Here is a 14,683-nt window from a genome sequence, read left to right as displayed (position 1 = left end):
CATTTGTTTGGCTGAGGACTGCCTCTTTGTCCTACTTTGTGGATGATAGGACAGATATGGCTGCCTCTTAGATGTAGACGTGGATGGTAATTCCGCTGACCTCGGTGTTGCCGAGGAAGTCATATCATCCAGACCTTGACCAAATAGTACCTTCCCTGAAAATAGCAATGATTCAAGAGCCTTCTTGGACCCTGCATCCGCTTTCCATGTCTTAAGCCAGAGGGATCTGCGGACTACCACAGAGTTGGCCAAGATCCTAGACGCTAGGACACCTGCGTCGATCCCTGTCTCCTCCATATTGCAATTGGCCAAGAAGAGCCTGCTGCTCTCTAGACGGGTCAATCAGATGCCTCTAGAGCCTTATTCCATTCCTCCATAGCTTTAGCTACCCAGGCTACATGATTATGATTATCAGTCTTTCTATCGGTAACCTCTTAACGAGGATGCTGCTGGGATGGGCAACGTAGCGCTTTTGAGCAGCCTCGTCACATGTGCATCTATCGTTGGTGGAATCTCCCATTTGTTACAGGCTCCTGTAGCAAATGGATATCGAGAGGTCAAATTCTTAGTGGGCTGAAAATGCTTATTAGGAGTCTCCCAAGCTTCAGCCATAAGAATAGTCAGCTGTCCAGACCATGGAAAAGAATCTTTAGACACCGACTGGCGCCTAAAGACTGGCTCATCATCTGTCAGAGCAATTTGCTCTAACTCTTTTATGTTGAGACCAGTTCTAACCGCTCTAACCAGAGAGGGAACGTCCACAACTTGATAATCCTCTATTTCATAGACTGATTCAATGCTCTGAGTCTGATGAGGTAGTTGAGTCAATATGTGACACCTGATGAGACCTTCTTATGTCCCTGCTTCTTTATCCCCACCTGCAGAGAGACTGAGGGTGGCAATACACTCTGACTAGAGTGAGCCATAGCATAATCCCAACAAGGATTTATAGGAGACCTATATACAGGATGATGCACATGCTGTGGGTACCCTACAGCCTGGGGTAATACCTGTGGTACCACAGCCTGCAACGCAGTAGCTTTGCCTTTCAAATAGGACAAAACCTGAGGCGTGATGGCCACCATTTGTGGCTCCACCGTTGGTACAGATGCATTTGATATATGCTGTAATAATCTGTTACATCTGCTACATATTCCATCAACATCCTGATTAGACAGGTTTGTAGAACAAAATTTACAAGACAAACCAACTGGTAGGCTCACATCCTGCTCATTACCTTCAGACATGATATTATATCAATGGTTGAGGTACACAGTATACATGCAACTTTATATCAATGACCCCCCCACACACACCGTCAGATGGGCGAGGAGAGAGATAGTGATAGTTTAAAACAATAGGTAGTGTACAAGCAGCAGCAGCAACTAGCATAGTCACATTCAATGCATGAATACACATGATCGCAACAGCAATCTGAGCTCTGATCAACTAGCCAGCCCCAGCGGGGTAATGGTAGGATATAGAGCACACTATATGCCAAACCTGACGGAGAGGGATATAGGGAGACAGACCAGCCTCTGAGAACACTGCCGCAGCGCCGCCAGAACGCTCAATTGCGTGTGTCTCAACCACAAGGAGGTCCTTTATACCAGAACCGGCTTGGAAGTTTGCGTCTGGGGGGAGTAGCAGCTGGGGGGGGCACCTATCTCCCCTAGGCTGCGATTTTTGACTGCTAGGTACGCTGCACTACAAGATGGCAAGACGTGTACTAGTTCGCTCTAGTAAGTCTTACCACCCATCACTAGCAACAGACGATACGCTCCCGGTCGCCTAGTGAGTTCTCCTGCACATGCAGCCGCTCTCTGATGCGTCTCAGCACCAAGGTAAGGGACTGCTTAGCGCACTTACCTGCATCTCCGTTTCCCCGACCGCAGTCCCAGGCCTCAGCAGCAGGCCACTGCCCAGCTGAGGCCCGCCGAAAACCCAGTGGCACAAGGCGGATGCTGGTGTTGTCGGCGGAGGTACTAGGAGTCACAGTGCAGGCTTCCTTTACGGCGCCTAGCACCGCTAAACTCTGAAAAATAAAAAGCGTGAGACTGCCTGAGCAGTCCCACTGTAAAAAACAGGTGCACTTACCGCGCACCAAACAAAACAACTGAGTGCCTGTGGCTGGGGGCGGGGTATATAGGGAGGAGGACCAGTGCATGCTGGGAGCTCCAAAGCTTTGCTGTTTGGTGCATTGGATGCTATCCAACTATATATCCCAAGGTAATTCCTGTGGACCCTATGAAGCCCGAAGAAGAAATGTATTTTTAATCTCTTATGCATTAAGGTCAGGTTAAAAATTTCAGACTCCTGATTGAGCTAAACGCAACAAAGTTTTTCACCACACTGGATAATACGTAGTCCTGGTTAATGCAAGTAATATAGTATATCATTGTCATTTAAAAATACATATTTCAGGTACATTTTACAGGGATGCGTTCATAATACCGACAGTTGGGTTGCTGGCACCAGAATTCCAACACCTGTCAGAATCCATGTGCTGGCATTCCCGACAGTAAGTACTGGGGGGAGGCTTAGGCACCAGATGGGGGGATTTTAGGTTTAGGCAGTGGGGAGGGAGGGTTAGAATACTGGCCGACGGATGTCTGTATCCTAACCCTCTCAGGATGCCGGTGTTGGAATTCTGACCGCCGGGATCCCGTACACACCCCCATTTTACAGCTGTATGCGCCAATGTTCAAAGTACAACCATGCTTGAGAAGCACCTATTTCTATAATCTTTCACCTATCAAAATGTACCCAATTCCACTATGTAGTATAAATGTTATGTAATTAGGTCAAATGTCTTAAACTGTCAAGTTTATTAATGAAAGGTCACAGAAATATACAAAATGGGTGACTCACTAACAAGATAAAATGCAGTGGCTTGAAATTAAAACAGCAGCAGTTTTGTATAGTTAGAAATAATAGCTCTTGCTTCTCTACAGGTTTCGTAACAAACTATTTCCTTCTAAGGGTATGGTTCAACAGAGAAATCAGCATCATAATGTACTCTATACAGGTTCATCAATAATTACAGGCAGGAAAATTCCTTTTGACCTATAAATATACTTTAAAGATATGCAGCTATTTGAGATAAATCAGTTTCTGTCAATACCATTTATATTTTGCACATCTGATTTTTATCTTTCCGAATCATTTTCTTCACTTTCCTGGGGTGAGTTATCTTGCAGTTTTTTCAGACGAAGTTCCTCTCTAAAGTTATAAGCAAATAAATTGGGATCCTGCTTGCACAGTTCACTGTATGCATTGCATAACCCTTGGAAATGCACCATTGACAGTTCAGATGGTCGCAATGTTGGTTCTACATTAGCCAATGTGAGCACATGCTGTGTCAATTTTGTCCGCTGGGCTTCAGGGAATAACATTCTGTAGAAAATAATAAAATGTAATGTATTAATAAAGACAGCTACAGATCAGCACTACATTTTTTTTAAAGGTAAAGAGCCATATGTGGGCCATGGAACGAGAACTAAAACTAAAAATGAAAAAATTAGAAAACTAACTTGTGGCCCAATGTACGTGGGTTAATATTCTAAATGTCCCATTGTAAATACTTATGACTACAAAACTACGTACATTTTCATTTGTGAATTTATGATTGTAGTTCTTTTTCTTTTTTTTTTTTTTTAACTTACATCAATAATTGTAACTTACACCAATATTTCTCATGAGATTGCCATGTAATAAATCGAAGTATTCCTGGTTCTCAGACATTAGTTAATGAAAAAGTGTGAAAAGTTTAAAGCTCCAGAGAAGAAGATAGCTCTTCATTTTAGTCAAATTGTGTAGTCGGAATATATTGTAAATAAATATGTAAATTAAACTATAATAGAATTGCTAATTAAGATTGTCTGTCTTATATACTCACATTGTATCATGTACAATGATTTTATCTAATGAAAAACCTGTAATATCAAAGAAATAGTAGTTGTGAACAGAAAAAAAAAGGCATGACAGGTATTTTATTATAATGAAATGTAAAATTGTTTAATTACACCACCACCCCTTCCCCAGATTAGATACATTTTATTTACTGCTCTAGGTCCAGACTGTGGGTAATTAGCCTAAATGTTAAGAATAATAAAATGTACTCAACTGCAACCATCAGTTGTTTGTTAATATTTGCAATGAGACAAAAAGAGAATACATATAAATAAAATTTTAGATAAATGAAAAAAATTTATATATGTGGTTTATGAATTTTATTCAATGTGTATGATCATCTGCTTGATACATCCATTCTTGATTTGTCTAACATCATTTTATATCTGATTTAATTTCAAGCATTTTAATCACTGAAGTATGACACAGTAACTGAACTTTGAGATTACTTGTGTGAAACCATAATATTTAAAGAAAAGAGAAAACACAAGACAATATCTCACTTACGAAATTCCTCGATAGCAGTATTTCCGCCTGAATTGAAAGACATTTTGGACTACTTTTTCTACCAGTTTAAAAGGCTGTTCTATTCTTGGTTGTATTAACGGTGTGAAATGCACAACACCTACATCAACCTAGTAGGAGGAAAAGAAAAATGTTAATGGTTTTAAAAAAAACATTAATTCATTCTAGTGCTAAACTTTTTTCCCCAAGTATTGTATATTGAAATATAGAACAGACTTTTTGAAATCATGCCCAGCAATATGTAGAAAGTGTCCTGATGAAGATGATGTGTTTTTTTTTAAACAATTCCTAGCCACTATATTGGCTAACTAAATAAAAACAGAGTAAAAGCAACTATGTCTGCTTATTTCAATTACTTAAAAAATGGCAAAAATATGAATATAATTTCTGAATGAATACTAAGTTGACTGATGACATGTGAACACTTTTAATTAAATACTCTTATTTAATATATGCTAATTAACTGGATAGAATATAGAATGTTAGAATATGATACATTTTGAAAAAATAATTTAAATAAAGAACAATAAAAATGATAAAGTACAGGTGATAAAAATTGGAAAAAAGAAGGAGCATGGATTTCTAGGTAGAAGTTAATTAGCAAATTTGCTTCACTCCCAGAACAACATTCATTAAGTGTGCCAAACTTTTATCCTGAATGTAATGTTGAAAGACTATAACATAATTGAAGTACAATATATTGCAATTATCAGTTCTCTCATTATGAGACATAACCAACTGGGATCACTAATTTTTTTTCCTGGTAGTAATGTGTGAGTAATGACTGGAGGAAACTGTTTACAGTATTTCTTATCTAAACAAATTCATAAACCTTTTTTATGAAAAAGTTATTTAAGCAAGATTACAAAGCCATAAATACTGACAGACTTAATTTCACCTTAGTACACATGCAAAGGTAATGATCATTATAACATTTGCACATGTTCCTTTCAGAGGTTACATTTTGTCATTATCACCCGCGCACACGGGGGATTTCCGAGTACCTAGAAACGGCCCGCAGCTCCATTAACGTGCAGCTGAACAACATTTTTTTTCCAAAGAGAATGAGCAGCCGGCTGTTTGCACTGGCCAGACTGGGTTGGCTGTTTGAAGGGGGAGCTGCAGTGCGCAGCTCCTCCGACGATGGTGCATCGTGAGAGGCTGAAAGATGAGCTGCCGCCCAGTGACTCACTGACTGTATATGTGGCGCTTTCCCCCGGAGCCCCATAGGTGTGTGTATTAAATGTGGGGGATGCGCAGCAGAGGAAAGGAGTTGCCGGCGGAGATGTGCATGTGGCGTCTTGCCAGCGTGGGGTGGTTGCCGCGTGAGGGGGCGGGGGTTGTTGGCGGGGTAGGTGGGAATCTTTACTAAATTATGCTGTATTTATTTGCCTGCATTAACTTATAAGTGAAAGAGGTGTGTGTGTAGTCTGTCAGTTTGTGTGTCAGTATGTGTGTGTGACAGTGTGTAGTCTTTGTCAGTGAGTGTGTGCACGCATGTCTGTGCAATGATGAACTGCGTATTATATATAGCAGGCTCGCTACATGGTTATATTCCCTCTCTATGCCCACTTGGATGGTAGGGGATGACGCTGGACACAAGTACCACATACATACATTATATATATATATATCAAATGGCTGGCACTCCACATAAATGCTAAATAAATTACTTGCCTTGGTGCCTTCCTGGAAGTTCAATAAAACACCTACTTACATATGTAGAAAGGGAAAGGCGGCACTCACAGGTCTGATGAAATGAAAGAATCAAACTTGACAACTGTGTCTGCCTTGTTCAACGTTTCAGTCTCACATGATTTTTATCAAGAACACAATGAAAAAAACAAATACACATACCTTTATAGTGGAATGTCCAAGGTGATTGGTGCAGTGTAATGCTCCGGGGGCCAGAGTCTGACATCATCACTGTGCGTCAGACACTCAGGCATCACACAGGATAAAGCAGTCTGACGCCCCCGGTGGATAGGAGGAAAAATGACCACTGTACATCGTAGATATGTGTGAATAGACAGTGAGGCACTGACATGCAGTGCTAAACATGATGAAATGTCAACATCATGTCACCATATATAATGCAATTTGCAAGGTGTGGGTCAATGCCCACACATCAAAAAATTGAAGAAACAGTAACAAAATACAAATCGCTCCTATAAAAAGAAGGAACATAAAAACTCCACACCACTGTGTTCCTTAATAGTGAATGTGAATAAAGTGAAAATGTAAAACTTATTCCAAGTGGAAAACAAACAACAATAATAATACATATACAAAAGATAATAAAAAATGAAGAAGATATAGATAAAAAAAACTAAGTATGTAACCATACCGTTATATATAAACGGCAAGTGTACCATCGAAAGGATCCTAAACAGAATATATTGGTGAATACATCTACCAAAACATGTGCATCAGAAAAGGTATATGAGATAAAACGACAAATAATATATGTACATATGTGCCACAGAAATGTAAGGAAATGAATGACTGTAGAATACATCCTAATAAAGAAATGTAGCAAAAGAATCACAAAAGAAGACTTAAAGACTTAAAACTGGTATTTTTCGCCGATAATCCCCGATTTTCGACGATATTTTTTTTTCTCCCTATCCTATTAATTCGGGCAAATTAATAGGATAATTTGCCCGTTAACACACAGGAGCCACGATAAGCTCACGGCCCTATGTGTTCTCGCCTTTTTTGGGGGTGAAAAAACGGCACTTATCGTGGATTATTTTTCGGGACACATCAGGTCCCGAAAAAAAACCCCGATAAGTGCCGTCGCCAGGCCGACTACGGGGCTATAATTGGATAGCCCCCGAGAGAGCTAATTAATTGGATATGGCCTATGATATCAAAGATGGGGTATGGGGTTAGTCTATGACTATGAAACATGATTATCTGCCATTATTAAACAGTATCTTTGCAATGCATTGCACAATGACCTTCCAGCTTAGACCTGGCTACCACCATCAAATGATTACATGTACAGAAAAAATGGCAAGCTTTTTCTATTCATGAACAATGTAGACAAAATACTAATTTCTTTAAATTCACCCTGCTAGTCTAACTGGAATAAATTATAACACTGCACAGCATCACAAAAACAAAGCAGAGAAAACTAGGGTGATGTACTTTAAGACAAAAAGTACTGAAATTAATCACAATAAAAGCATACAGATAATGCTATTCCCAAACAAAACAATGCTCTACAAGCAAAGCAAGGATGCACTTGGAATGATCATGTAGCCAGTGTAGCTATGGCAACTAATAGGAGAAAGCCATTTAATCTGTGAAAGGACAATTTAGTAAAATTATTGATTTATGCTTATTTACTTTACAAACCATGATTAAAAAAGTACATTGTGCTTACTACAAACAAGCTTTCCAAAACATAACTTGTTACTCATATCAGCAAAACAGAACTCCAGTTAACGTCCCACAATTCATTAACAAATTTTTGTTAAATAACACTTTTACCTACTTTACCAAAGTTTTCTTGTATCCTGAAAAACATACAAATTAGCTATAGGCAATAAGAATTATTTGGATATGTAGGCAACCAATTAAAGGTTTGCACATAATGCACAATGACCACAGCATATTGCTATCAAATCAGTAGTAGGGGAAGGCAGTGCTAGTTGTTATAAAAATACAGAAATTCAAAACAGAAAAAAATTACAAACAAAACTGTATTCTTTCTTCTATTTATATTGGATGTAAGTTACATCCAATAATTATTATTATCAATGATAAACAAGTTTTTCTGAACAAAAATAATCAACAATCTGCCCCTGATGGGATTAAGTTATACGGGGTTGGGGCAAATTGTTACAGACAAAATAATCTATACAAAATCTTATTAAAAAAAAAAAAGTTCATTTGAAAAGTTTGTACGTTTATCACAAAAATCACATTTGGCATACAGTTGGTATATAGTCTGATGACAATGACAGACATCACTCATCTTCACTGACTATTTCTGATTCGCAATTAGTGCAAGTAAATGCTACTGCATCACCTCTTACGCAAGCAATATGAGCCCACCCTTTACACGCAATACACTGCACCCACTCCTGGCCAGGTTTGGATAGATTGTAAGTCTTAGCACGCATTATGTAGAGTGCCCATCTCTGTATACAAGACGCTGTCTGTCATGACCCCCACATACAGGTATGTAACAGACATAGCAGCCAGCAACAGTGTTATAATCATGTCACACCTCCCGCCCAGCTGCTCGCTTATCTCCATCCTCCCATCCCAAAGACACCAGCGCCTACCCTTAGATGTGCCAGAGTTATCTGCAGCTCACCACACTGCTGCCTACTTATCACCCAGCACACGGACAGGAGGTGATCAGAAACAGAAAGGAGATGGGAGGAATGAGGGAAAAATGGCAAGGTAGGAGAGGGGGAAGGAGGGGGAGTTGGACAAGGAGGAGAACAGAAGCAGGGGACAGCCAGAGAGGAGATGCCGGTGATCAGAGAGAAGGAAGGTCAGAAACGGATCTCTGATCCGTTATCTTGGCAGGTTCTAGTGCAGGGGCCAGCTACCAGAAGAACTGCATGTGATATTAAGACAGAAAACTGTAGGGCACAGATGAACAGCGTACACTGCCTTGTGGCACGTCACAATGCCCTAGTTACGGCCCTGGGTGTTATATTAATGCTTGGTACTTATGCTTTGGGATTCCTTTGCGTATTGTATTTAAGATCTTCTATCCTTTTAATGTGATATATTTTCTATATTTACTCTGCATGGCACTGCATACATTTTGTAACACCTTATAAATAAAAGATAATAGGTTTGCAACTGGCTAGTTTAGAGATGGTGGTCTTGCAGATTGGAGACCATGATCAAAGTCTACATCCTGGATAATTAAAAGGTAGTTGAACTTTATGATAGCTGTGGTAAATGTATTGGATGTTGGTAATGCAGGGGAGTGAAATAGATTGTTCTACATAAAGCTAATCAACAACCAGGTCACTTTTTTGTTAGATTTATTAGTTTTCCAAAACATATATATTGTTACTTATGTGAAATGTAGAATCTGTTATTTAAGACTTCAAACTGTCCTTAATTCACATGATTTCTTTTATTTTATTTGTATTAGAGAATAGGCTAAACCAGGAAGACAAAATAGGACTCTACATACTGCTACTTTCACCCGATTTGTACCAGCCTGTAATTGTATCTAATAACAGTGGGCTAATGCCAAGGAGGATGTAAGGAAAACAAAAAAAACTCTAAAAGGAGATGAACTGACTACATCATCCACAAAGTCTCTGAATGACCTTCATATAAAATAGTAAGGGAATGTAGTTTGTCAATTCTCAATGACACCTCTGCCGTTTGTGTAACACAATACATAGTATCAAGGCCAGAGTATAAGTATTCTCAAATTCTCAATAAACAAATCTTCAAGTTGTTAATATAACTGCCAAAAGAATACAGGATGGTAAATAAATAAGCACGATAGTTTAAAATAGTTATACTTGTGTATAGTGCTGCATTAAACATGATTCAATCTTGATCTTCAGATGTGTTTCTAAAGGTATGTAGTTATGAGACCGGAAGCCGCTGGTCCAAATCCCGACGGTGGAAGCCAGACAAGGGACTTAAGATAGGCATTGAAATACAGACACCTATCTTAATCCTGACGCCGGAAACCAGAAGGACGCCAGCCCAAACGAGGTAAGTCCGGGGTGCTGTTAGCTGCAGGGAGGGGGGTGTTAGGTTTAGGTAGCATAGCGGGATTGGCGATAAGTTTTTTGGGGGGAGGTTAGGGACCACTAAAGGGGGGGGTTATGGTTAGGCACTAGAGGGTTAAGGTGCGCGGTGGGGAGGGTTAGGTTACAAGAAAGGAGGGGTTAGGGGGAGAAGGGGGGGAGGGTAAGTATACTTCCCCGACCCGTCGGTATACCAACCATCAGGATTCCAGTCGGTATTTTGACAGTAGGCATCCCGACAGCTGGAATTACATACAGATTTCTCTTCTGAAAAAAGTTCAAACAAAGTAACTTGAGGTTAGCATCGAGATGTTTCCGGGGAGGGGAACAAAAGTTGCTATAATGTAGCCGAATACAGATTCAAAATCTGAGAAAAAAATAGTGTGTTCATAATCGGCACCGTTTGCACCATCAAATGATCTTACTTTTCGTATACATCAGTCACAAGCCGCCGCACAGCAAACACTGCTCGAGGTGTACACAGGGCAAGTGTTCACTGAATCTCCGCCTACCTCCTGTCCATCATTCTGTGGATTACTCCAGATTGGCTCCTGCATCTATATCCTGCTGGTGCTAATGGTGCTCCGATGAGGGTGATTGAGTTTTCGTGTTTCCGGTTCTGGCTTTCTCTCCCGTCTTCCAGTTGAGCCCCAGGTTTCCTGCCTCCAATAGTATATGGTTGATCTGCCATTTGGGTCATACAGGCGGCACAGTCCTGCATACTAATTACCTGCCGTTTGTGTGATCCAGGCGTCAGCTTCTTGTGTCATCCGGGCGGCACAGGCCACACTGCAGCGTCAGCTGCTTGCGTCATCCAGGCGGCACAGGCCGCACTGCAGCGCCAGCTGCTCGTGTCATCCAGGCGGCACAGGCCGCACTGCAACGTTAGCTGCTTGTGTCAAACCCGGCGGCACAAGCCGCACTACAGTGTCAGTTGCTTGTGTCAACCCGGCGGCACAGGCCGCACTCCAGCAAACATCAGTGCACAGTCCCGTGCTTTTACACCAGTGACTTTGCTTCTATTACTCCTGGTTTCTGCTGCATCTAGCCAAGTTGCTCCGGCCCTCAAGGCCACTACACAGCCCAGTTGCTGCTTCATATTCAACAGCACACTGGCTGCATCTGGCCAAGTTATAACAGCCCTCAAGGCTGCTGCATGGCCCACTGGCCACAACTAGCCAAGTCCTACCAGCCCTCAAGGCTGCGGCACGGCACAAAGGTCGCTTCATCATCTATGGCCTTCAGGCCCAACAAGCCAAGTCTTCCTTCAGCTCTCAAAGCTGTTGTACAGCCGCATCCAGCCAAAAATTCCAGCCCTCAAGGCTGTAGCTGGACTATACTCAAAAAAGAGTCACGCAATCACCGGCCAGACATTTTCTTTGGATATAGTGATCCTCTATAATGGAGCCTAGTCAAAATCCTGCTCAAATTTTAGCTGCACAGATACAGGTTCTGACGCAGAAAGTTCAAGAACTTTCCTTCCGGGTTGAAGAAACCCGAGGCGCCTCAGCTCCCACTGCGTTAGAACCTAAGTTAAATCTGCCTGATCGGTTCTCAGGTAACCGAAAGGACTTCCTTCATTTCAAAGAGAGCTGCAAGCTCTATTTTAGGCTCCGACCTAGGTCCACGGGTTCCGAAGCCCAACGAGTAGGGATAGTTATCTCTTTGTTACAGGGTGACCCGCAAACATGGGCCTTTGGTCTTCCCTCAACTACCTCTGCACTGCTGACAGTCGAGGCATTCTTTGGCACTTTAGGGCTCCTCTACGACAACCCAGATAAAATGGCAATGGCAGAGGCTAGCCTCAGGGGATGTAGTCTGGAACCCGACAGTCTAAATGCCGACCGCCGGCTTCCAGACTGCTTTCTCCCGACTAGGAACAAAATGACAGGCGTCTAAATGTAGACGCCTGTAATTTGGCCAACGTCTGGAGACCGGCGCCCGGCATCCCGATCGAGCGGATGCCAGGCACCGCAGCGGACAGCCGTGTTAGGTTTAGGGCTCCCGGAAGGGACTTAGGGTTAGGCACCCCCCCAGGAGGTTAGGGTTAGGCTAGGGGGAGGGAGGGTTAGGCACACCCGGGGCGAGGTTAGGGTTAGGTTTAGCCACTTAGAGGGGGGTTAGGCACCCCTAAGGAGGGTTAGGTTAGTTGATACTTACCTTTAGTATGATCGGGATTTCCAGCGCTGTCAGGTAGCCGCTGTCGGGAATTGAACCGACGGCCATGCGCCCGCCGGTAATACATATCACACCCAGCCTCAGGTCTCTAAAGCAGGAAAACAAGGCCGCTGAGGACTACTGCCCAGAATGCTGGAGGTGGTCGGTCGATTCTGGCTGGAATGACCCAGCTTTGCGAAGCCAGTTTCGTTGTGGGCTTGTGGGCTGTCTGACGAGATAAAGGATATCTTAGTCCAGTATGCTGCCCCTAATTCTCTGGATGACCTCATGAACCTGATTATCCACATCGACCGACGGCTCCGTGAACGTCGAGTGGAGAAGAAATTTCCGTCCCTACCTCCACGTTCTCCGTTATGGTTAGAGCCGCCCAAGTCCGAGGAACCTATGCAACTTGGAGCGCTTCGTCTTTCGACCGAAGAGAAACGGAGGAGACGTGCATTGGGTCTGTGTCTGTACTGCGGTGGCAAAGGACATATGGCTCAGCTTTGCCCACTGAAGTCGGGAAAAGGAAAAGGCAAGATTTAGATGAGCTAGAGGGAGGTACATCTAGGCCTTGCATCTATCTCCCCGGGAAGTTCTGTCTTTATTTACGCTAACATCTCTCTCCCTCACAACCAAGTCTCCATTCCTGCGTTCATTGATTGAGCTGCGGAGAATTTTATGGACATAACCTTTTCAAGACCTTGGGCCTGGAACCTGAACCCTTATCCACACCTGTGTCGGTTATTGGTCTAGACGGGTCAAATCTCTCCAAGCTTCCAGTTGTTTGCTGGACCCCTTCATTGCAATTTGCCATGGGAGCTCTGCATCGGGAGGAACTGTCATTCCAACTTCTTCAGTGTCCGCTGGCTCCAGTTGTCCTGGGGTTATCCTGGTTGAAGAGACACAACCCCATGATCCATTGGCAAACTGGGGAAATTCTTGAGTGGGGATCGACTTTCTTCTCCGAATGTTTGTCTCTTTCTGTTAGTCTTGCTGCCACTGTCTCGGCCGAGTCCTCATCCATTCCTGCTCCTTACCGTGATCTGGCCAAAGTTTTTTCCAAAAAGAAGGCTGATGTTCTGCCGCGTCACCGTTCGACTGCGCCAACGATTTTTATGGCCCAGTGCCAGGCTTCCTAAGGGCAGACTATATGCATTATCTACTCCAGAAGAGAAGGCCATGCAGGAGTATATTCAAGAGGCTCTGGATAAGGGATTCATTCGTCCTTCTAAATCCCCAGTGGGAGCGGAGTTTTTCTTTGTCCAGAAGAAAGATGGATCTCTCCAACCCTGCATTGACTTTCGCGGACTTAACAAAATCACAGACAAGAATGCTTATCCCTTGCCACTCATGTCCGTGCTATTTGACCAACTGCGTGAGGCCTCTATCTTTTCCAAGATTGACCTTAGAGGCACTTACAACCTCATCTGCATCAGAGAAGGAGACGAGTGAAAGGCGGCATTTAACACCCATTCGGGACACTTTGAATATCTTGTCATGCCCTTCGGCCTCTCCAATGCCCCAGCCGTATTTCAAGATTTCATTAATGAGGTGTTAAGGGATTACACTTGGGAGTCTTTGCAGTGATCTATCTGGACGACATCCTCATCTACTCGAAGTCCACGGATGAACATTGGAGACATGTGAGGCAGGTCTTACAAAGGCTACTGAAGAACAACTTGTATGCCAAATTAGAGAAATGCGAGTTTGATGTAAAGGAGGTACCATTCCTGGGTTACATTATTTCCTCGCAAGGTTTCTCTATGGATCCCGGCAAGGTGAAGGCCATCCTGTATTGGGAACAACCCGTTGCGCTGAAGGCCATCCAGCGGTTCCAGGATTTAGCGAATTATCGCAGGTTTGTGAAGTCGTTCTGCTCTATAGTTTCACCCATTGTAGAACTTCCCAAGAAGGGAGCCGAGGTCACTAGGTCACCTGAGGCCATTCAAGCATTTAACACACTTCTATTGGCTTTAGTATCAGCTCCTGTTCTCCGGCATCCCAATCCAGAATTTCCATTTATTGTTGAGGTTGATACATCTGAAGTTGATGTGGGCGCTATCCTTTCGCATAAGAAAAGTAGTTATGGCAAGCTTCATCCATGTGCGTACTTTTCCAGGAAATTTGACTCTGCAAAGAGGAATAATGATGTCGGCAACTGGGAACTTTTGGCAATTAAGTGGGCCTTTGAAGCTTGGAGGCACTGGTTAGAGGGGACTAACCATGTGGTGACGGTGCTCACAGACCACAAGAATCTGGCCTATATTGAGACGGCGAATAGGTTGAATGCGAGGCAGGCCCTATTCTTCACCCGGTTCAATTATGCCATCTCATTTAGA

General features: G+C 42.8%; 1 protein-coding gene across 1 annotated transcript in view; it reads right to left on the bottom strand.

The window, feature by feature from the left end:
- Positions 1–2,809: 2,809 nt before the first annotated feature.
- TFB1M (transcription factor B1, mitochondrial) overlaps positions 2,810–14,683 on the bottom strand; it is a 66,544-nt gene continuing 54,670 nt past the window's right edge. The window contains exons 6-7 of the mRNA XM_088448964.1: positions 4,420–4,547; positions 2,810–3,396 (exon numbers count right to left, since the gene is read on the bottom strand). Of these exons, the coding sequence (XP_088305090.1) occupies positions 3,150–3,396; positions 4,420–4,547 (375 nt within the window). The 3' untranslated portion in view covers positions 2,810–3,149. The remainder of the gene's footprint in view (positions 3,397–4,419; positions 4,548–14,683) is intronic.

This window comes from Taudactylus pleione, unplaced genomic scaffold, assembly GCF_031769625.1.
Source record: "Taudactylus pleione unplaced genomic scaffold, aTauple2 ptg000473l, whole genome shotgun sequence".
In the NCBI taxonomy this organism is placed as follows: Eukaryota; Metazoa; Chordata; class Amphibia; order Anura; family Myobatrachidae; genus Taudactylus; species Taudactylus pleione.
The sequence above is the reverse complement of the archived record's forward strand: the minus strand, read 5'-3'. Positions and strand labels throughout refer to the sequence as shown.